The following is a 24,070-nucleotide window of genomic DNA, read 5'->3' as shown; positions in this document are numbered from 1 at the left end:
CCTACCAAAATAGACTAACAATCCTGGGCCTAGAAAGCCTAGAACTACGGTGCATAAAACACGATTTGAGTATTGCCCACAAGATCATATGCTGCAACGTCCTGCCGGTCAATGACTACTTCAGCTTCAACCGCAACAACACAAGAGCACGCAACAGATTCAAACTTAATACGAACCGCTCCAAACTTGACTGTAAAAAATATGATTTCAACAATCGAGTTATCGAAGCGTGGAACTCATTACCGGACTCAATTGTGTCAACCCCTAACCCCCAACATTTCTCCGTTAGACTCTCCACGATTGACCTCTCCAGGTTCCTAAGAGGCCAGTATGGGGCGTACATAGGTGCACTGGTGTGCCTTTCGTCCCCTGTCCAATTGTCTTTCCTTTCTCTCACTTATCATATATATTTTCTTTCTTTCATATATCCTCTCCTCTAAGTTCACTTTACCCTTATGTATATTACTACATGTTTATTTTTCTTCCTATGTATTTGTGTATTGGATAAATAAATAGATAAATAAATAAATAAATAAATAAATAAGTAAGTAAGTAAGTAAGTAAGTAAGTAAGTGAGTGAGTGAGTGAGTGAATGAATGAATGAATGAATGAATGAATGAATAAATAGATAAAATCTGCCCACTTCCTTGTGTTCTTGCAGTTTGGTAATTGTCTTTCTCCCTATTTGTCCTACACTGACACAGGCATTTCATGCAGGGGATCCAGTAGATTATGTTGGAAGTGTCACGCACTTGCAAGCGATCTTTATAGTGTTTAATTTGTCCACATAAACTTCTCCACATATTTCAGCTGTGGCGAGGGGAACATTTGCCCAGGTTTGCCTGGTGCACCAGTTGCGGCCCTATTTGGACCGGGAATCACTGCTCACAGTCACTCATGCCCTCATCACCTCGAGGCTCGACTACTGTAATGCTCTCTACATGGGGCTACCTTTGAAAAGTGTTCGGAAACTTCAGGTCGTGCAGAATGCAGCTGCGAGATCAATCATGGGCTTTCCAAAATATGCCCATGTTACTCCAACACACAGCAGTCTGAATTGGTTGCCGATCAGTTTCCGGTCACAATTCAAAGTGTTGGTCATCACCTATAAAGCCCTTCATGGCACCGGACCATGGTATCTACGAGACCGCCTTCTGCCGCATGAATCCCAGTGACCGGCTAGGTCCCACAGAGTTGGTCTCCCTCCAGAGATTAGAACTGCCCCCACCCTCCTTGCCTTTTGTAAACTCCTTAAAACCCACCTGTCATCAGGAGTGGGGGAACTGAAACATCTCCACCTGCCTATGTAGTTCTTTGTGTATGATATGACTGTATGTATGTTTTTTATATATATATTGGGGTTTCTTGTTTTTTAGACTTTTTAAATGTATTATTGTTATTTTAGATTCTAACTATTAGATTTGTCATTATATATTGTTTTTATCATTGTTGTAAGCCACCCCGAGTCTATGGAGAGGGGCGGCATACAAATCTAATTATTATTATTATTATTATTATTATTATTATTATTATTATTATTAATAATAATAATAATAATAATAATAAATGGATATGTATAGCTGAGTATAATCAATGTATTGATGATAACTCTCCCCGTGCCCTTAGATGATCTCACCCAGTGATTTCATGTAGATATTAAACAACAGGGGGGAGAGGACTGAGGGACCCCAGAAGGGAGTCGACCTCTGATCCCCTGCTAATATTGACTGCGATTGACCAGAGAGGTAGGAGAGAACCACCATAAAACGGCGCCTCCTACTCCCAATCCTCTAGCCAGCACAGAAGAATACCATGGTCAATGATATCAAAAGCTGCTGAGAGGCCCTATCCTGGGCCTGTCAGAGATCATCTATCAGCACGATCAAAGCAGTTTTCGTGCTGTAGCCAGGCCTAAATCCTGACTGTTGGGGCCCAGATAATTGGCTTCATCCAAGGACCATTGGAGCTGGAGTGACACCACCTTCTCAACAACCTTCTGGGTGATAGTTCTTAAGTATGGCTGGGTCCAGGGAAGGCTTCTTGAGGAGGGGGCGCACAAGTGCCTCCTTGTAGGGATCTGGAAAGGACCCCCTCCTCAGAGAAGCATTGACAATCTCCTGGACCCATCTCCAAGTCATATCTCTGCTGGCCAAAACCAGCCAAGAGGGACACGGATCCAGTAAGCAGGTGGCGGAACTCGCAGCTTCCATAAAGAGAAGGTTGGAGACCAGACAATAGTTGTTAAATACAGGGAATTATCAAGGAATTCATGAAAAAAAATGGAATAAATCAAGAGGGTGGGGGGAAACCAAATTGTATTAAAATGTTTAAAAATCAGGGAAATATCATGTAAAAAAATGAATTGTGATGCCTGGCAGAGTCAAGCAAATATGAGCATAACTTGGCACTGAAGGCGGCAAGATGCGCATATCATGCCGTCTTGACTACATCAGTGGAATCTCACCTGGCTGCCCTGTTTGGGGTAAGCCGCTCCCTTGTTAATCAGAGGGGAGTTGGGGAGCCCTTGCAGGGTAGTGCCGAGGATTTTAACAAATTTTTCGCTGATAAAATCGCTCAGATTTGGATGAGTCCAATTAGGTAGCAGAATTGACTGACAATGAGTCAGTCAAGGTGACTGGGGCCCATCTTTGTCCACCTGTCTAAGAGGAGTTTGACCTGGTGACACCTGATGAAGTGGACAAGGCCATTGGATCTGTGAGTTCCACCACCTGTTTGCTGGACCCATGTCCCTCCTGGCTGGTTTTGGGAGGTGACATGGAGCTGGGTCCAGGAGATTATCAACGCTTCTCTGGGGAGGGGGTCCTTCCTGGCTCCCTACAAGGAGGCATTTGTATGCCCCTTCCTCAAGAAGCCTTCCCTGGACCCAACCATACTCAATAACTACTGTCCAGTCTCCAACCTTCCCTTTATGGGAAGGTTGTTGAGAAGATGGTGTCACTCTATCTCCAATGGTCCTTGGAAGAAGCCGATTATCTAGGCCCTCAACAGTCAGGATTCAGGATACAACACGGAAGCTGCGTCGGTAGCGCTGATGGATGATCTCTGGTGGGCCTGGGACAGGGGCTTGTCATCTGTCCTGGTGCTTCTTGACCTCTCAGCGGCTTTCAATACAATTGACCATTGTATCCTTCTGCGCCGGCTGGAGGAATTGGGAGTGGGGGGCACTGTTTTGCGGTGGTTCTCCTCCTACATCTCAAGTCGGTCGCAGTCGGTGTTAGTGGCGGGTCAGAGGTCGACCTCTAGGTCTCTCCCTTGTGAGGTGCCTCAGGGGTCGGTCCTCTCCCCCCTGCTATTTAATATATACATGAAACTGCTGGGTGAGATCATCCAAGGGCATGCTGATGATCCCCAGTTGTACATCTCCACCCCATGTCCAGTGAGTGAAGCAGTGGAAGTGATGTGCTGGTGCCTGGAGGCTGTTGGGGTCTGGATGGGTGTCAACAGGCTCAAACTCAACCTTGACAAGACAGAATGGCTGTGGGTTCTGCCTCCAAAGGATAATTCCATCTGTCCATCCATTACCCTGGTGGGGGGGAATTGTTGACCCCATTGAAGAGTGTTCACAACTTGGGTGTCTGCCTCGATCCACAGCTGACATTAGAACATCTACTTTCGGCTGTGGCGGGGAGGGCATTTGCCGAGGTTCACAGTTGCGGCCCTATTTGGACAGGGAGTCATTGCTCACAGTCACTCATGCCCTCATCACCTCGAGTTCAACTACTGCAATGCTCTCTACATGGGACTACCTTTGAAAAGTGTTCGGAAACTTCAGATCATGCAGAATGCGGCCTTGACAGCTATCATGGACCTCCCTAGGTATGCCCAGGTCTCGTCAACATTTCTCGGCTTGCATTGGCTGCCGATCAGTTTCCGGTCACAATTCAAAGTGTTGGTAATGACCTATAAAACCCTACATGGCATTAGACCAGAATACCTACAGGACCGCCTTCTGCTGCACGAATCCCAGCAGCCGATTAGGTCCCACAGAGTCGGCTTTCTCCGGGTCCCGTTGACTAAGCAATGTCATCTGGCAGGACCTACGGGAAGAGCCTTCTCTGTGGTAGCCCCAGCCCTCTGGAATCAACTCCCCCCTGAGATTCGAATTGCCCCCACCCTCCTTGCCTTCCATAAGATGTTTAAAACCCACCAAGCACGGGGGGATTGATTTCTCCCCTTATCCTTCCTGACTCAACATATGAGATTGGTATGATTGTTTTAGAATTCTTAGTTTTTTATAATCATAGGGTTTTTATTTTATTGTATCTATTGTTGTTGTGAGCAAATGCTGGCTGGGGAATTCTGGGAGTTGAAGTCCAGATATCTTCAAGTTGCCAAGGTTGGGAAACACTGGCCTAGAGGTTAATTCTCTGCCTTACAAGGCAGAAGCCCCAGGATCAAATCCCAGTAAAGGTATGGCTAGCTGATGAGGTCAGAACAAGGCCAAAATAGCTCTATCTAAATCTCCCTTAATTTTAAAAATTCAGCAAAAACATGTGATACATACAGAACATAAATGAATAAATTAACTGCCTTGAAATGGCCCTGGGTTGGGTCTAGAGGCAGAAAGGAGCTGTGACATTCCTTCAATATACCAGGGTGATCCAACAGAAAAAACATATAGCTCCTCCCTGGTACAAAGCTGAAGGGATCAGATCTGGTGGCCTAGAGGTTAATTCTCTGCCTTACAAGGCAGAAGCCCCAGGATCAAATCCCAGTAAGAGTATGGCTAACTGATGAGGCCAGAACAAGGCTGAAATAGCGCTATCCTAGTCTGCCTTAATTTTAAAAATTCACCAAAAACATGTGATATACTGTATATATATGTATATATGTTTACAGTTTTTTCTTTTTGTTCTGTTTTTTGTTATCCATGTATGGTTTTCTTTTTTGTATATAGCATAAGCAACAGCTTTTATAAGAACTTTCAATATTTTTTTTTAAAGAAACAGTTTGCTTTGTGTGATCCTGGAAGGACAGGGCAGGAATGAGCTGCCACTTAGTGCAATCCTGGGGAGGGGAAAGAGAAAGCATCCCTGAGTGGACGTGCTGTTTTGGTGAGGCATTGCTGGATCTCTGCGGTGAAAAGGCAGCAGCACTGGCAGCCAAGGCAAAGGGTGCTGTTGTTCCACTCCATACTGTAAAAAGCAACCTTAGTCACAAAGAGGTAGCAGTCTGATGAAAATAGGATACATACCAAATACGAAAGCTCCCATCCCCACCATTTGGGGTTCTTGTTTTTCTTTACTCGGTGTTCCCCCTTCATGCAAAGAAAAAAAAAGGCTGATCTGATCTGGAGCTGAATGTCATTGAAAGCAATGCTGTCAGTCTGGAGCATTTCATTAACTGGGCAATGAATTGAAGCCCCTCCCCTAAAACAGATGTGATGTGGATTTTAAAGAGAAATTTAAGGCAGCTCTGCCTAGCAATCCCTGGATTAATGATAACAAGGATATTCTAACCATGAGAGAAAGGTTGCAGAGACAGTTCTGGTGGCCAAAAATGAAACCAGAGGTGGAGGACTACGTGAAGAGCTGTGCTACTTGTGCCACCAAGAAACAATAGCCCGGAAAACCACCTGGACTCCTACAGCAGGTGGCTGATCCCAGTAAACCCTGGGAAAAGATTGCAATGGATTTCATAGTGGAACTCCTGGACAGCAAGGGCAACACTATGATCTAGAAGGTTGTTGATTTGTTCTCCAAGCAAGCCCATTTTGTCACTTGCTCTGGATTGCCATTTGCCAGACACTTAGCAAAACTGTTCATCAAGCACATCTACCGCTTGCATGGGGTGCCCAAGAGGATCATATCCAATAGAGGTATACAATTCACTGCCAAGTTTTGGAGAGAGAGTTCATTTCCATCTGAGTACCAATGGTGCAGCAGAACAGACCAATGCGATAGTGGAGCAGTTCCTCTGTTATTATGTAGATTACCGACAAGATGACTGGGCAGAGCTGCTACCATTTGTAGAAGTAGCGTATAACAATGCTGTTCACAACAGCACAGGGTTGACTCCTTTTCAAGTCACCAATGATCAAGAGTTTTAGATTGTTTTTTATTATTAGATTTGTTTACATTGTCTTTTTATATTGTTGTTAGCCGCCCCGAGTCTTCAGAGAGGGGCGGCATACAAATCTAATAAATACAAATACAGTTCATTCCCATGCTGGAACTACTCACGGAAGTACCCACTTCAATGTCCCTGGCTGAATAGATGGAAATCTTAAAGAAAGGATGGGAAAACACCAAGAGAGCACTGACTAATGCTGCCGAAACCTACAAGAAACAAGCTGATAAGCAAAGATCGCTCTAACCTCTTTCTGAGTGGGAGATAAAGTTTTCCTATCCACAAAATATATCTGATTGAGATTGCCCAGCAAAAAGCTAGGGCCAAAATTCTTAGGGCCCCTCCCAATAATTAAAATAATAAACCTGGTCACTGTACAGCTTGCATTGCCTAGAACATTAGGGAAGGTCCATCCAGTATTCTAATGCAGCTTAATAAAACTGATGACAAATCTGAATTGAGGCCACAAACTCTATTACTGCCTCTCCCCCTTGTAAAAGAAGGGGAGATGCATTATGAGGTGCAAAAAAATCTTAGATCCTCCAGTATTTAGAAACCAATTACAATACTTCATTCATTAGAAGGGGTACCCTCACATGAGTAAAACGTTGGAAAATGACAGGTTAGTTAAACAATTCCATGACAAATATCCAGATAAGCCCAAGGGTCCCCCTGATGGAGGAATGGGTGGTTAAACTGATTAACCCCTTCTGATCTCTGCATTGCAGGATATACTTTTTTCTTGAGGGAAGACTGCCTGTCAAGCTGGTGCAGAAGTTGGTGATAAATTAATGGCTTGCCACACTATCTATAGAGTTTTTGGGAACTTGGGAGGGGTGATTTTCATGAAGGAACAGCCACAAAGCTGTTATTTCGAGTGGTTCAAGGCCATTCTATGTCAACTACCTGAGAGGACTTGCTACACTGGCACATTCTGAGTGGGCAACATGACAAGTTTGTGAGTGGGGGACAAGGGATGTGAACTTTCAACTGGTTGGGAAACTCAGATTCGGGTTTCCCAGTGCAGGTGCCAGGATGGCTCCAGAAATAAATTGGAACTTTGAGGACTACTATGAGTTCTGATTTAGTTTGGAAGCTACCTGGAACCTTGGCAGTAGAACTCAGGAATGAAGGAGAAAGGAGAGTAAAATCAGAAGGGAAAGAAGGTAAAATCAGATGAGGGGAGGGAAGGAAAGTGAAAGGATGAGGAAGGAAGATAAAATCAGGAGGGGAATGAAGGTAAAGGAAGAGGGGAAAAGAAGGAAGGTAAAATCAGAGGGGAAAAGAAGGAAGGTAAAATCAGAGGGGGGAGGAAGGAAGGTAAAATCAGATGAGGGGAGGGAAGGAAGGAAGGTGAAATCGAAGGGGGAGAAAGAAGGTAAAATCAGAGGGGAGAGGAAGGAAGGGAAAAGAAGAGGGGAAAAGAAGGAAGGTAAAATCAGAGGGGAAAAGAAGGAAGGGAAAAGAAGAGGGGAAAAGAAGGAAGGTAAAATCAGAGGGGAGAGGAAGGAAGGGAAAAGAAGAGGGGAAAAGAAGGAAGGTAAAATCAGAGGGGAAAAGAAGGAATGGAAAAGAAGAGGGGAAAAGAAGGAAGGTAAAATCAGAGGGGGGGAGGAAGGAAGGTGAAATCGAAGGGGGGAAAAGAAGGAAGGTAAAATCAGAGGGGGGAGGAAGGAAGGTAAAAGAAGAGGGGAAAAGAAGGAAGGAAAAATCAGAGGGGAAAAAATGAAGGGAAAAGAAGAGGGGAAAAGAAGGAAGGTAAAATCAGAGGGGAAAGGAAGGAAGGGAAAAGAAGAGGGGAAAAGAAGGAAGGGAAAATCAGAGGGGAAAAGAAGGAAGGGAAAAGAAGAGGGGAAAAGAAGGAAGGTAAAATCAGAGGGGAAAAGAAGGAAGGGGAAAGAAGAGGGGAAAAGAAGGAAGGTAAAATCAGAGGGGAAAGAAGGGAAAAGAAGAGGGGAAAAGAAGGAAGGTAAAATCAGAGGGGAAAAGAAGGAAGGGAAAAGAAGAGGGGAAAAGAAGGAAGGGAAAATCAGAGGGGAGAGGAAGGAAGGGAAAAGAAGAGGGGAAAAGAAGGAAGGTAAAATCAGAGGGGAAAAGAAGGAAGGGAAAAGAAGAGGGGAAAAGAAGGAAGGGAAAATCAGAGGGGGAGGAAGGAAGGTGAAATCGAAGGGGGGAAAAGAAGGAAGGTAAAATCAGAGGGGGGAGGAAGGAAGGTGAAATCGAAGGAGGGGAAAGAAGGAAGGTAAAATCAGAGGGGGAAGGAAGGAAGGGAAAAGAAGAGGGGAAAAGAAGGAAGGTGAAATCGAAGGGGGGAAAAGAAGGAAGGTGAAATCGAAGGGGGGAAAGAAGGAAGGTAAAATCAGAGGGGAGAGGAAGGAAGGTAAAATCAGAGGGGAAAAGAAGGAAGGTAAAATCAGAGGGGGGAAGGAAGGAAGGTGAAATCGAAGGGGGGGAAAGAAGGTAAAATCAGAGGGGGGAGGAAGGAAGGTAAAATCGAAGGGGGGAAAAAGAAGGAAGGTAAAATCAGAGGGGAGAGGAAGGAAGGGAAAAGAAGAGGGGAAAAGAAGGAAGGTAAAATCAGAGGGGAAAAGAAGGAATGGAAAAGAAAAGGGGAAAAGAAGGAAGGTAAAATCAGAGGGGGGAGGAAGGAAGGTGAAATCGAAGGGGGGGAAAAGAAGGAAGGTAAAATCAGAGGGGAGAGGAAGGAAGGGAAATGAAGAGGGGAAAAGAAGGAAGGTAAAATCAGAGGGGAAAAGAAGGAATGGAAAAGAAAAGGGAAAAAGAAGGAAGGTAAAATCAGAGGGGAGAGGAAGGAAGGTGAAATCGAAGGGGGGAAAAGAAGGAAGGTAAAATCAGAGGGGGAGGAAGGAAGGTAAAAGAAGAGGGGAAAAGAAGGAAGGTAAAATCAGAGGGGGAGGAAGGAAGGGAAAAGAAGAGGGGAACAGAAGGAAGGTAAAATCAGAGGGGGGAGGAAGGAAGGTGAAATCGAAGGGGGGGGAAGAAGGAAGGTAAAATCAGAGGGGAGAGGAAGGAAGGGAAAAGAAGAGGGGAAAAGAAGGAAGGTAAAATCAGAGGGGAAAAGAAGGAAGGGAAAAGAAGAGGGGAAATGAAGGAAGGTAAAATCAGAGGGGAGAGGAAGGAAGGGAAAAGAAGAGGGGAAAAGAAGGAAGGTAAAATCAGAGGGGGGAGGAAGGAAGGTGAAATCGAAGGGGAGAAAAGAAGGAAGGTAAAATCAGAGGGGGGAGGAAGGAAGGTAAAAGAAGAGGGGAAAAGAAGGAAGGTAAAATCAGAGGGGAAAAAAGGAAGGGAAAAGAAGAGGGGAAAAGAAGGAAGGTAAAATCAGAGGGGAAAAGAAGGAAGGGAAAAGAAGAGGGGAAAAGAAGGAAGGTAAAATCAGAGGGGAAAAGAAGGAAGGGAAAAGAAGAGGGGAAAAGAAGGACGGTAAAATCAGAGGGGAAAAGAAGGAAGGGAAAAGAAGAGGGGAAAAGAAGGAAGGGAAAATCAGATGAGGGGAAGGAAGGAAGGTGAAATCGAAGGGGGGAAAAGAAGGAAGGTAAAATCAGAGGGGGAGGAAGGAAGGGAAAAGAAGAGGGGAAAAGAAGGAAGGTAAAATCAGAGGGGGAAGGAAGGAAGGTAAAAGAAGAGGGGAAAAGAAGGAAGGTAAAATCAGAGGGGAAAAGAAGGAAGGGAAAAGAAGAGGGGAAAAGAAGGAAGGGAAAATCAGAGGGGGGAGGAAGGAAGGTGAAATCGAAGGGGGGGAAAGAAGGAAGTTAAAATCAGAGGGGGGAGGAAGGAAGGTGAAATTAAGGAGGGGGGAAGATAGGTAAAATAAGAGGAGGGAAAAGAAAGAAAAGTAAAATCGGGAGGGAGGATGGAAGGAAGGGATAAGGATGTAAAGAGGGAGTCATGTGACTGGTTGGGAGTGCATGATGTTGGGTTAGCCACTCCAACCCTGGTTTTGTGGCTCTCTGAGTTTTGTTTTCCTTGGAAAATGAGCCCAAATGGCTCTTTGAGTGTTTAAGATTGCTGACCCCTGCTCTAGGCCACTTTGGGAGCAAGTGGTGGGTTTTGCTGGCATTTCATATTCAGCATTGCTACCTGCAAGATGCTGTTACTCAAGGTTTTAAATTTTGGGAGGAATCAGGCCAAATAATATAAAATACAGTTAAAAACATTTTAAAAGCAAATGTTTAAATATTTTTTAAAAACTTATTAGAAAAGTAAAACATTAAATACAAACAAAACAAAAGTATATGGCTGACTAAATCTATCATAATACAGAATACCCTTAACTGACAAGTTAAAACTATTTTTTAAAAAAAACAATGGATTAACTTGAAACTCACAAATGCTTAAATTTCCCTGGTAAGAATGAATTTATCAAAACTAAGATACTGACCAGGTTATTGTATTTTTAAAGTGTTTGTGATGGGTGGAGTCTAGGGCTCATATAGGGTATTAAGAAAGAGAGAGAGACAAGAAACAAAGAAAGAGAAAGAGAGAGAAAGAAAGAAAGAAAGAAAAAAGAAAGAAAGAAGAAGGAAAGAGGGAAGGGAGAAAGAAAGAAAGAAAGAAGTAAGAACAAAGGATTAGTAGTAAATAAATAGGGAAATTGTATCTTGTTGAGGCCTTTGAGGCAAGGAGAGGCCAGGAGCCCTAATCCTAACCCTTGATCACATGATACCCCAGCTATTCCCACAGAGTGGCATGACCATGAAGCCACACCCACCCATCACATGATCATGAAGCCATGCCTATAAAATAAGCCATGCACACATAACCGGTAGTAAAAAAAAAATTAGCACCCACCCCTGCTTCATCTAGATAATGTTGTCTACTCTGGAAGCAGTAACTGAATAAAGAATTCATAGAAACATAGAAACATAGAAGTCTGACGGCAGAAAAAGACCTCATGGTCCATCTAGTCTACCCTTATACTATTTTCTGTATTTTATCTTAGGATGGATATATGTTTATCCCAGGCATGTTTAAATTCAGTTACTGTGGATTTATCTACCACGTCTGCTGGACGTTTGTTCCAAGGATCTACTACTCTTTCAGTAAAATAATATTTTCTCATGTTGCTTTTGATCTTACCCCCAACTAACTTCAGATTGTGTCCCCTTGTTCTTGTGTTCACTTTCCTATTAAAAACACTTCCCTCCTGGACCTTATTTAACCCTTTAATATATTTAAATGTTTCGATCATGTCCCCCCTTTTCCTTCTGTCCTCCAGACTATACAGATTGAGTTCATTAAGTCTTTCCTGATACGTTTTATGCTTAAGACCTTCCACCATTCTTGTAGCCCGTCTTTGGACCCGTTCAATTTTGTCAATATCTTTTTGTAGGTGAGGTCTCCAGAACTGAACACAGTATTCCAAATGTGGTCTCACAAGCATTCTATATAGCGGGATCATAATCTCCCTCTTCCTGCTTGTTATACCTCTAGCTATGCAGCCAAGCATCCTACTTGCTTTCCCTACCACCTGACTGCACTGTTCACCCATTTTGAGACTGTCAGAAATCACTACCCCTAAATCCTTTTCTTTTGAAGTATTTGCTAACACAGAACTGCCAATACAATACTCAGATTGAGGATTCCTTTTCCCCAAGTGCATTATTTTACATTTGGAAACATTAAACTGCAGTTTCCATTGCTTTGACCATTTATCTAGTAAAGCTAAATCATTTACCATATTACAGACGCTTCCAGGAATATCAACCCTATTGCACACTTTAGAGTCATCGGCAAATGGGCAAACCTTCCCTACCAAACCTTCCCCTATGTCACTCACAAACATATTAAAAAGAATTCAGATATATCATAATATATTCATTAAAATAGCAAAATAAAATGACTGAAGTTCACTTACCAAAAGTTCCTGTTTCATCAGTAGAGTAATAAGAAATACCTAAAGTAAAAATTTAAAAAGCTCAATTGTTTACATTATGCTAGCTAACAATACTGTATGCAAATTTTGGGAAGAAGAATTTATTTAAGTTTTCAAAGAAACCTAACCCTGAGAAAATGGAGAACTTTAATTATGTATTCAAATCTCCCTGCCAAACATTTTTGAAAAGAAGGACAGATTACCCCAGGATCCTAATTTGTGTCTCCAAATCCTAATATGCAGTCTCATTGTAGCTGGTGAATGGGGATCCTGGAAGGCATGAAGAAGAATGCTAATGGACTTCCAGTGGTGATGTTGGGGAGGTGCAGAAAGGACAGATGAGCTCCATCAATTAATTTCTGGAGTTTTGTGTCTGGGGACCCTTCAGAGGCGTGTTGGCACAAATGCAAACTATCATGTCAGTTTGGGAAGTAAAAAAGTGAGTAGCACACTGTGCTGATCCCTGTTAGTGAGGACTTCTATATGGGTGGTGATTGGAATTGCTGCTGTTATAAGATGTAATATAATCTATGTATGTCAAGGTTCCAAACAGCATTCAAGAATTAAATTAGAGTCCAAAGCATGGCCTTCCTCAAAGTTGGAATTTATTAACAGAGCCATGTTAGCACATCTTAGGAGAAACCCAAATCTGAAGTCCCTTGGGTTTCTCCACCCAGTTTCAAGTTCATCCTCTGTTCTCACACCCATAAGTTCCTGACATGATCCACTCTGGTTCTGCCAATATGTGTGATGCTCCCATCAACTTCCGGGCAGGTGCTGAACAAAATATGACCTTGAGTATCTAGAATTTGTTATGGCTAGTACTCTACCAGACTTCAGGCTGACAATGTGGTTTTTTTAATTATAGTCACTTAGTAATGCCCAACAAAAATATTTCTGGTGTATTTTCTACTTGAAGGCCTATTATAGATAGTCAGTTTGATATTTATACTTTGGCAACTGTTGTAAAAAAGTGAGTAGCACACTGTGCTGAACCCTGTTAATGAGGACTTCTATATGGGTGGTGATTGGAATTAATAAAGTGAGTAAATTTCAACCATTTGGGGCAAAAGGAGTGAAGTTCTGGACAGAAGTGGCAATTGAAAGAGAAAAGCCATGATTACTTAAAATAACGTTGCCAAGAAGGTAAAGGCTAAAAGACTCATAAGCGAGAGTGAAAGTGAGAGCTCTAGGATGAAATAAAATAAAGGAAAGTTTAAAAAGGACTAAGAGAAAATAGAATCTATGCTACAGCAAGAGAAAATACAGTAAGGAAAGATAATTTAAACTCAAAGAAAAACTGTGGACTAAGGAAAAGAGAAAGACTTTGGAAACATTAGGAGATCAACAGATTTATGGTATGTGCTGTGAAAGAAAGATTTAGACCAAAGAGATCTGTGTAAGAAGAAATGACAGCATTTGGATAACTCAAAGACTAAGATTGAAGGCAAAAACACTAGAAGGGATCATTTGAAACTGGACAGGAGAGACAATACTGAATTTGAGTGACTAAGCAGATTAGCGGATAGAGGCAGTGAGAACTCCGAAGGTGATAGTGTGAAGACGACTATTGGAGGTTTAAGGGGGTAAAAGACTTAAACAACAGTTGCCAAAGTATAAATATCAAACTGACTATCTATAATTTTTACTGTATATTGTTCATGACTGTTGTTAGCCGCCCCGAGTTTTCGGAGAGGGGCGGCATATAAATCCAATAAATGAAATGAAATGAAATAATAGGCCTTCAAGTAGAAAATACACCAGAAATATTTTTGTTGGGGATTACTAAGGGGACTATAATAAAAAAACCACATTGTCAGCTCGAAGCCAGGTAGAGTACTAGCCATAACAAATTCTAGATACTCAAGGTCATATTTTGTTCAGCACCTGCCCGGAAGTTGATGGGAGCATCAGACATGTTGGCAGAACCAGAGTGGATCATGTCAGGAACTTATGGGTGTGAGAACAGAGGATGAACTTGAAACTGGGTGGAGAAACCCAAGGGACTTCAGATTTGGGTTTCTCCTAAGATGTGCTAACATGGCTTTGTTAATAAATTCAAACTTTGAGGAAGGCCATGCTTTGGACTCTAATTTAATTCTTGAATGCTGTTTGGAACCTTGACACACATAGATTATATTACATCTTATAACAGCAGCAAGAAGACCCGTTGTGCCTACCTGAACGGTCTTCTCGATGCACTGGAAGGAGAGTCCAACATGGGTAATGTACCAATCCTATTGGTAGAGACTGAGTTATAATTAGCATAATAATAACTACCGCCCCCTTACTGCTCCCAAGAGCCCCAGTTTTAAAAACAAAGACAATATAAGAGGGTAACCAAATTTTATTAACACAATCAACTTCAACTCCCCATCTCCGACGTCTCTGAACTTAACAAGTCGGGTGGGTTTGGACTCTCCTTCCAGTGCATCGAGAAGACCGTTCAGGTAGGCACAACGGGTCTTCTCCACTGCATCTGGAAGGAGAGTCCAACATGGGATATACCAAAGATTTACTGCCCATGGGAGGGAGAAGGTCTTGACTGGGACGTTGGAGATGCACACACTTTCTGTAGCACCCGTCTGCCAAACGCTGCCTCAGTCGACGCAAATGAGTCCAACTTGTAATGCTTAATAAATGTAGTGGGTGCCGCCCAAGTAGCGGCTCTACAAATGTCTTCTATTGAGGCCTGTGTTGTCCAGGCCGCAGATGTGGCCGCACTCCTGGTTGAATGAGCCGTTAAGCCCGACGGAGGAGCCTGACCTCTCGCTCTGTAGGCCTCCAGAATGCAGTCCTTTAGCCAGCGGCTTATCGATTTAGAAGATAATCCAAGTCCCATTCTCTGTTGCGCAAAGGAGACAAACAAAGTCTCGGACTTCCGAAACGCTGCAGTTCTCCTGATATAAATCTTTAGAGCCCGTCTTACGTCAATCTTGTGCCATCTTAATTCCGATGGATGATTTCCATGCGTGCAGAAGTCAGGCAATACAAAGTATTCACCTTGGGAATGAAGGACGGATCCAATCTGAGTACCACTCGATCCGGGTAGAAAATGCATAAGTCTGGTCTCACAGAAAGGGCTGACATTTCTGACACTCTACGTGCCGAAGTAATTGCTACGAAGAAGACTGTCTTCAAGGAGAGAAGCCTAAGTGGAATGGATCTCAAAGGCTCAAATGGTGGACCTGTCAGGGCCTTAAGTACTAATGAAAGATCCCACGAGGGAAACCTTCGTACTGGTGGTGTATGTGAATTTGCAGCTCCACGTATAAAGTCTCTGACCCACGAATGATGGGCTAGTGAACGAGCCTCCGGTATCTGTATCATGGTGGAAAGTGCTGATACCTGTCTCCTTAATGTGTTAGGGGCCAATCCCCGGTCTATTCCTGCTTGCAGGAACTCCAACACCGTAATCACCGATGCCTCCTTGGGATTCTTGCCCTCCTTGTCACAAAATGTGCAGAAGGCCGCCCACGCAGCTTGGTATATCCTGGACGTTGAGGGACGCCGAGTGGCCTGAATTGTATCTATGACCTTCTCCGACAGATCCTGATGCTTTAATCTGTGCCTTTCAAGTGCCAGACGGTTAGTTGTAGCCACTGGGGATCCGGGTGTAGCAGATTCCCTTGGCTGAGGCTAATGATGTTGTCTGGCATCCTCCATGGTGGAGCTACTGACAGAGCCATCAGGTCGGCGAACCACGGTCGGCGCGGCCAGTGTGGTGCCACCATCAGAACCTCTGCCTTTTCCTGGAGAATCTTCTCTATGACTCTTGGTATCAAGTTTACTGGGGGAAATGCGTACAGCAGTCCTGCTGGCCAGGGAGACCGCAAGGCGTTTATCCCTTCTGTCCCTGGATCCGGAAAGCGGGAATAAAACCGTGGGGTTTGCGTATTCCGGTGAGTAGCGAACAGATCTACAGATGGAGTCCCAAACCTGTGCGATATCTGTTGGAAGAGTACTGGGTCCAGCCTCCACTCTGATGGGTCTAATGTAGTCCTGCTGAGCCAGTCTGCCTGGGTGTTGTTGGTCCCGGCAATATGCTCTGCGGATAAGGACGCTAGGTGAAGTTCGGCCCAATCGAACAGGTTTGCCGTCTCGTCCATGAGGCGACGCGACCTCGTACCCCCTTGATGGTTCAAGTGGGCTCTGGTCGCCACATTGTCCGTAAGCACTAGTATGTGTTTGTCCTGGACAATAGCGTGGAAGGCTTGGAGAGCCAGGAAGACCGCCCTGAGTTCGAGGAAGTTGATGTTTATAGGCGTCAATTCCTCTGCCGACCACGTGCCCTGCGCCATGTGGGGACCGATGTGAGCTCCCCAACTGTAAAGGCTGGTGTCTGTAGTGAGGATCATCTTGTCCTGTGTTTGAAAGGATGAACCTCTGAGTATTGCGGGTGATGACAACCATCTCAGGGAAGACCTGACTTGCCGTGGAATACGTGTCTGCTGATGTGAGTTGCTCACCTTGGCCCTTTGTGCCGGTAGCAAAAACCACTGTAGGTCCCGGATATGGTGCCTGGCCCAAGGCACAATCCCTATGGCCGAGACTAGAGTTCCCAACACCTTTGACAACAGTGACATGGGGACCCGTCTGTGTTGGTTGAGCTCGGCTATCAACCGTCGTATATTTGCGATCCTCTCTGGGGAGAGTGAGACTGAACTCGACAAAGTGTCTATGACCGCTCCCAGGTGTAAAAGACTGGTACTGGGAACCAATTGGCTCTTTTCCAGATTGATGGTAAAGCCATGACCCTCCAATGTCCGTATGGTCCGGTTTAGGTCCTGGTTTGCCTGCGCTGGCGACCTGGACAGTATGATGATGTCGTCCAGGTACGCCATCAGTCTGATGGACTGAGATCGCAGGTGTGCTGTCAGGGCATCCAGGAGCTTGGTAAAAGTTCGTGGTGCTGACGAAAGGCCGAATGGCATGGCCTTGTATTGGTAGTGCGTCCCCTCTGAACAAAATCGTAGGTACTTCCGGTGTGCCTTGTGTATGGGGACGTGCAGGTACGCTTCTTTTAGGTCGATAGACGTTAACAGATCGTGTGATCTGATTGAGGTCAAGATAGTTTGAAGCGAGTGCATGTGAAAACGCCGGTATTTTATGAAGAGGTTGAGTTGCTTTAGGTTGAGAATCAACCTGCAGCCTCCTGAGGCTTTGGGGACAATGAAGATCCGTGAGTAGAATCCTTTCCCCTCCTCCTGTCGTGGAACCGGTTCTATGGCTTGAATCTCCAGCAAATGAGCGATTTCGTTTTGTAGCCGTTGTTTGTCTTGTGGCTTTCTGACTTGCGGACAGTGTATAAACCGGCTGGGGGGTAGGCCCACAAATTCCAGGCATAGCCCTCCTGCCACTGTAGCTCGGACCCATTGGTCTGTGGTGGTGGCGGACCAGGAGGCGTGGAAGTGTTGGAGCTTCCCGCCGAGTGGAAACTGGGTGGCAGAGTCACTTTGAGCGGCGGAAGCCCCTCTGGTTGTTCCCTCGAAAGGGCCGTCTCGAACCTTGGTAACCTCTGGGTCGATCTTGGAATGACCCCCGGTCACTTCTGAAGGTTTGATTTGAGAACTGGCCTTGCGTGTACGGTCTTTGGCCCGTTCCTGTGGTGTTGTCCCAGCGGGGTGTTTGGCGCCTTGTATATGGCGCCGACCTCCGGTCCTGCCGCCTGCCTGCTCTGGGTAGGACCTTCCTCTTGTCCCTGTCCTTGATGAGGACCTTGTCCAGAATATCTCCAAAGAGCATAGAGCCTTGAAATGGGGCTGATGCCAGTCTCCATTTGGACTTCAGATCGGCCGGCCAATGCCGGAGCCACAGGAGACGGCGTGCTGCAAGTGTGGTAGCCATGCCTCTGCTGGAAAATTTTGCCGCGTGCAGTGTGGCATCTGTGGAAAATTCCGCCGCGGCTCGTAGTTTAGCCAGGTCCTGGCGTAGTCTGCCATCCTCCGGTCCCATGCGAGACTGCATTTCTTGTATCCACTGGAGGGAAGCCCTGTTGATAAATGAAGCAGCCGCTGCTGCTCTGAATCCCCAGCTCGCCATCTGGTGTCCCTTTTTCAGAAGTATCTCTGCCTTCTGGTCCTCCGGTTTCAGGCTTTCCCCTGTTTCGGAGGGTACCAGGGCGCTGGAGACCAAGGTCACTACTGGTTGGTCTATGGGTGGGAACTCTAGGAGTTTCTCCACCTCCTCGTCGAACGTGTAGAATCGACGTTCCAGATTGGATGGACCTTGAGCCGCAGCTGGATATTGCCAAGGGCGCTTGGCTCCTTGCAAAAATATATTTGATGCCGGGAAATGCTCTGACTCAGGCTGGGGTTCCTGTAGTAAGGCATCCGGGGTCTTTTCTGCGTCTTCCGGTGTCTTGGTTGTACCTGGTAGGTTCATCACCTGTTTAGCCTTAAACAATAGAGTCCTGAACAGGGTTGGCTTAAACAGGCCTACCGGTTGAGGTTGCTCGGGAGTTGTTTCATCCTCAGAGAGGTCATACTCTCTATCACTGTCCTCTCCCATAAGTGGTTCCTCAGATAAGGACCCCAGACCTGAGGGGGGCGGTGCTGACCAGACCTGTCCTGGTTGAGATGGTTGTTGGGCATATTTAGTGGCCCCGGCCGCCATGCCTTGTGAATAAACATTTGCGATAAGATCCTGCAAGTCTGGTGGCATGTCTTGCCAGGTGCTTGCCTGTGCCCTCAGTCCCGCCGCTGTGGGGGTGAACGTGGCAATTGGGCCCAAGGAACTCCTTCCAGCATGACTAGCTGACCCTGGCCTGTTCCACGAAGGGCCTGGGGAAGACATGGTGTGTGGCAATATAGTTGATTGCCTATCCGGTGACCAGTCCCCTTCAGATAGGCCAAAACTGGGCATGGTGGCCTGATCTGGTGTTGCTTGCCTCTGGCCCAGTGGTACTGTAGATGGGGAGGCCTGTAAAGCTGCCTCCAGCTTCTTTTCGAGGGTCTTAATACGTTTTTCGGCCTCCCTTATGGATGAGGCCGAAGCTGAAGACTGTGAAGTTTTAGTCTTCTCCTTAGCCTTCCCCTTGGGCTTTTCCTTGGCCATAATAGGGGAGGCAGCCCTCTCGGATCCCGCTTGCTCTTCCATGTACTCACAGTAGTTGTGTAACTGAAGAGCTGTTTGGGCCTTGCAAGCTCGTGCACAGTAAATTTGCTGGCTCAGAATCAAGAAAAAGATGGCCACCGTCTTTCTGGCCAATCGCGCTTGCGCACTGAGGCATGTAGCCTCCTCGCGCTTGCCAGCTGTCAGAGGACTTCCGGTTACCGCTCTTTTGGGTTGCGCAAGTAGCAACCAAGATGGCGGCCCCCATGCCTTTCGCGGCTTTTTTCTCCCTTCCGGGGAGGGGGGGCGGGGGGGAGCGCTGCGGCTTCCAGCCCCCGTGCAGCCATAGCAGCTACCCGCTGCTTCTCCGGCGGCGCGCTCGCCCTTTCGCTGGTCTCGCCATCCATTCCGGCCGTCCCAGCGCGTTTTGCTCGCCCTGTGGCTTCCTAGCCGGCGGCGGCTGCGGCGGCGGCTTGTTCGGCGGCCGCCGAACAACTGAGAGGCTCGGCTCTGCTCTTTGCCTTGAGCCTCGTTACAGCGCCTTTCAGGCTACCCAGTGGAGGGGGCGGACCCCTCCACCTTCAGCCGACAGCCCTGGTCTGGCCACGGAGGTCAGGGACCCCAGGCTGGATGCTCCTCTACGGGGTGTTCCCACGGAGGGAATACAAAACCCCTGAGGAGGATCGTTGGGGGTGCTGCCCGCGGAGGGCATAGACCCCTTCCTTCTGTTCATCTCTCTTCTGTGTTCCTTCCTGCCTGAAAGACAAAGAACAAGATTAAACAGGTCAAATCATCAATTTAATTACAATTTACTTGTATACATATATACAAACACTATAAGGCTCCTAAGGAGCAAAACTCAGCATGTCTCTACTCTTGGACTGAGTTTTTAAAACTGGGGCTCGTGGGAGCAGTAAGGGGGCGGTAGTTATTATTATGCTAATTATAACTCAGTCTCTACCAATAGGATTGGTACATTACCCATGTTGGACTCTCCTTCCAGATGCAGTGGAGAATAGCATTTGTACAATGCTGTTAGCCGGCCCGAGTCTCCGGAGAGGGGTGGCATACAAATCCAATCAATCAATCAATCAATCAATCAATCAACCAATAAATAAGTAAATAAATAAATAAACAAACAAATAAATAAACAAGCAAATAAATAAACAAATAAACAAACAAATAAATAAATAAATGTTGGAGACAAAAAAACTATACCTTCTGAAAGCTTAGTAATAATAGAAAAATATATGATAGTGCCGAAATGGACAAATTAACATTTGAACTAAAAGGGTAAATGGATTCAGAATATTATGCAATATGGAAGAAATGGTACGATTGGACTGAATATAGAAAATGAGAAAAAAAGAGTTAAAATACAAGTAGAAGTAAAATGTACTGTAGGTTTGAAATGTATGGAATATATTTGGATTTGAATGAAAAGATGTGTAAATAATATGTATGGAATATAGTTGGGTCTGTATGTAATGATATGTAAATAATGGATATGTAAATTATTGGTAAATGAGCACAGCTAGGTATAAATCATAGAAATTCATTAAATGAGAAAAAAGAAAAGAAAGAAAGAAAGAGTGACTTATGACGGCTTTCCAATGACCATTATACTATCCTCGTGGTCAAATGATCAAAATTCAGGCAATTGGCATATATTTGTGATAGTTCCATTGTCCTGGGGTTATGTGATCATCTTTTGCAACCTTCTAATAAGCAAGGTCAATGTGAAAGCCAGGTTCACTTAACAAGACTTTTACTAACATAAGAACAGGAGTGGGCTACTGCCCAGATGTGGGGAGGAGAATGCAGTGGGGTAGCAAAAATGGAGCTCCACCCCAGAGTACCCAATTTTCACTGAAATATGTTGAAAGAAAATGCAGGGCATCCTGCATAAGCCACGCCCACAGTGTGGCAGTTGAAATTTTGGTAGCCCTTCACTGCATAAGAACTGCAGTTATTCACTTAATAATTGTGGTTAGAGAGTTTGTAAAATGGGGCAAAACTCAATTAACCCCTATTGTTATGTTCTTGGTTTAAATAAAATAATTATTCTGATTGGTTCCCGCACGGCAAGCTAAATACTGCTGCCAAAATTAAACGTCTGTCTACTATTTTCTAGGACTATAAATAAGGCAACGGAGCAGCCGTTTCCTTTGTTGGGATTAGTGTAGTTGGTTCCTGTTTCAGTTCCTGGCTTCTGGTAAAGCACTGAAGAACTTCAACAGTCTCGTGTGTCCTGACTTAACAGTGCCGACGAAGGAGCTCGAACTCTCGCAACAACAACCTTGCCACGGAAACGTGCATGGCTCAAGCTCCTGCATTTTTTAACTCAGAAAACGAGACATGGACTTGTCTACATGTCCAAATTCCGAATCCTCTTACAAATCTCCACGATGCCTCGGATGACCGGAAGCGTAACACCTATCTTGCTTAGCAGTGAAAACTTTGGGCTCAATTGTGGTTGTAAGTTATGGACTACATGTATGTTATGAAGAAAAGAACATACTTTGTTCTCATTCATTCCAGAATTCAGGAATGAAATGATGAAGTTATAGGAAGAAAAATTTCAATTCAATTATATAAACAAAACTCTAACAGTAAAAGCAATTGGAAATTGGAGTGGAGAGATTTGGGAGTAGGGGACATAGGAAACTATGCTGCATTGAACAGAAGGTTGAATTCAAACATATGGATATTTGCCTTTCTTGAAAACATGGATGAACATAAGAGCTGCACTTTATTAGATCAAATATCGATCCAGCTCACTTCTACCTGTCCTCAGCCAACTGCTAGATCTTTCCAGCTTGGCTGGAAAAGTAACATTTTAAGAAAACTAGTCATTGGTACATGCCTGAGATTGTAAAAAAGCCTCTTACCTACAGTTTCTTTTTCTATAATTAGTTTGTTAGCTTCGAATAACAAAATGCTTCCTTCTGGGATAGTAATCGTTTTTTTCTTATCTCTGGCACCCTAAAAGACAAAATAAAATCTTGGATGAACTGAATGGGATAAAACAACTTGCATGAGATGCATTTTCTTTCCTTCAAGTTTATAATTCACTATACGGATCAGACCTGCAGGTTCAGTTTAACGTAGGCTTTTTGAAAGAAGCTGCTTTCCACTTGGTTAGATTTTCCAAACATTGTCATTTCCACAGTTTCTGCTGATGCAGTGACCATGTACAAGTTCCTCTGAAGCTTCTTTGATTGTTTAATAAATGGATGTTCATTGTTGATTTTTCTAAAAAAGAACACATGCAATTCAATTTATAACCTTTGGGGAGCAAAACCCCCTATACAATAAATATAGGTTCCATTGCAATAAGTAATCCTATACAGTCAATTCCTTTTCCATTTCCTGTGTACATTTCTGGGCAATGTTCTTTACCATACATGGTTAATGCTTAGAAAGAATTAAATCTTGTTGCAATTGAAGATGCACAGCTGTCTAAAGGCTTTAAATTATATTATATTTTGGACCCAATGACATAGCCCTGAATAAATCTATAACACTAGGAAGGGTGGAAAGAAAGAGAAGAAGAAGACCAGCAACAATAAGGAAGCTAGAATTGTAGGGTGGTAGATGCACCACAGAAAGATCTAAAAGATTAGGTTGGATACAGATTCTCTAGTATAAAAGCTATGTGATTGTTAAAATTAAAACTAATTGAGGTCAATTAATCATAGACTTCATGTAAAGTACTGTATTAGAAGAATGGAGAACTTGAGGACAATGTTAAATGTGGCTGGAGTCTTTTTTCATTTGCTTGTTTATGTTACTTACTTTTCTTTCATCAAAGAATCAAGGTCTTGGGGTGGAACATGTATCTTTTTTATCTTTACAGACCTTTCATAAGAAATTCTGACACCACTAGTTATTTCAGTACCAGGAATTCCACTAATATCCCCCTTCAGTGTTCCATCTACAGTGTCTTCAATGGTGAATGGCTCTGAATTGTTGCAAACTAGAGAACAAATATTGACAAAAATCACGATGTCAAAAGAAATACTACAGAAACACAAAGATATGAGCAGCAGGCTACTATTTTAATGAGAGAAAGGCAATCCTGGCAGCAAAGGATTCTGTTGATATCGAATCAAGCATTTTCTAATCTAAATCAGCACTATCTAATTAATTATAGTTCATACTAAGAGTTCCAGAAAGTGGGAAATACTTCTACTTGCCACTTGGTATATTTTCAGGTTAAACCTCTTGATATCTCTTGAAAAATGCCTTTGAAAGATGAAGGTGTGCTCTAGAACTTGTTTTATCTTTGTCTGTGAATAATAGATAGCTGTTTCACAATAGGTAATATGTTCCCCTCTGCTTAAGATACTGCAAATCTACCTTGACAATTAACTGCTGGGATAAATGGAGTGTTTTGCAACTTTTGATGACAGATATCAAGGGCTATGTTTCCTCTTGTGATACTTGTCACCAAGTCAAGATTGTTTATAGAAAGATTGCTAGTGTTACCCTCACTATGTTTCAACTCTGCCGCACGAATCCCAGCGACTGGTTAGGTCCCACAGAGTTGGCCTTCTCCGGATCCCATTGACTAAACAATGTCATCTGGCGGGACCCAGGGGAAGAGCCTTCTCTGTGGTGGCTCTGACCCTCTGGAATCAACTCCCCCCGGAGATTATGATTGCTCCCACCCTCCTTGCCATTTGCAAACTCTTAAAATCCACCTCTGCCGTCAAATTAAGCACTTTCAGAATTTTTGAAACCTCAGACCCAAAAGATTCACTATTGCTGATCTAGAGTGTTACTTATGAAGAGTGCCTTTGATCAGTTTTAATTGATTTGCTAGCAGTGTTTCTATGTGTAAAAATTAACCGTTGGGTACTTTCTCCAAGACTGAAAGCATCAGTTTTCGTCTTTAAATGACCTTCAGTGGAGGGAAAATGAGTCCAAAACTGGCAGTCTCAACAATATCTGTGATATTATCACACTAGCCTTATAGTAGTAGCAAATGAGCCTTATAAAATTGCTTGCTGGGTCTCGTTTCAGGCAGCA

The 24,070-nt window shown here is 44.2% G+C and overlaps 1 protein-coding gene across 1 annotated transcript in view; it reads right to left on the bottom strand.

Moving 5' to 3' along the window:
* The window catches only part of LOC139154774 (gasdermin-A2-like), a 46,052-nt gene that overhangs the window by 10,465 nt on the left and 11,517 nt on the right, over positions 1-24,070 (bottom strand). The window contains exons 3-7 of the mRNA XM_070729746.1: positions 22,835-23,015; positions 22,126-22,291; positions 21,928-22,021; positions 11,962-12,004; positions 2,687-2,736 (exon numbers count right to left, since the gene is read on the bottom strand). Coding sequence (XP_070585847.1) covers positions 2,687-2,736; positions 11,962-12,004; positions 21,928-22,021; positions 22,126-22,291; positions 22,835-23,015 — 534 coding nt within the window. The remainder of the gene's footprint in view (positions 1-2,686; positions 2,737-11,961; positions 12,005-21,927; positions 22,022-22,125; positions 22,292-22,834; positions 23,016-24,070) is intronic.

This window comes from Erythrolamprus reginae, chromosome Z (genome assembly GCF_031021105.1).
Source record: "Erythrolamprus reginae isolate rEryReg1 chromosome Z, rEryReg1.hap1, whole genome shotgun sequence".
Classification (NCBI taxonomy): Eukaryota; Metazoa; Chordata; class Lepidosauria; order Squamata; family Dipsadidae; genus Erythrolamprus; species Erythrolamprus reginae.
The sequence above is the reverse complement of the archived record's forward strand: the minus strand, read 5'-3'. Positions and strand labels throughout refer to the sequence as shown.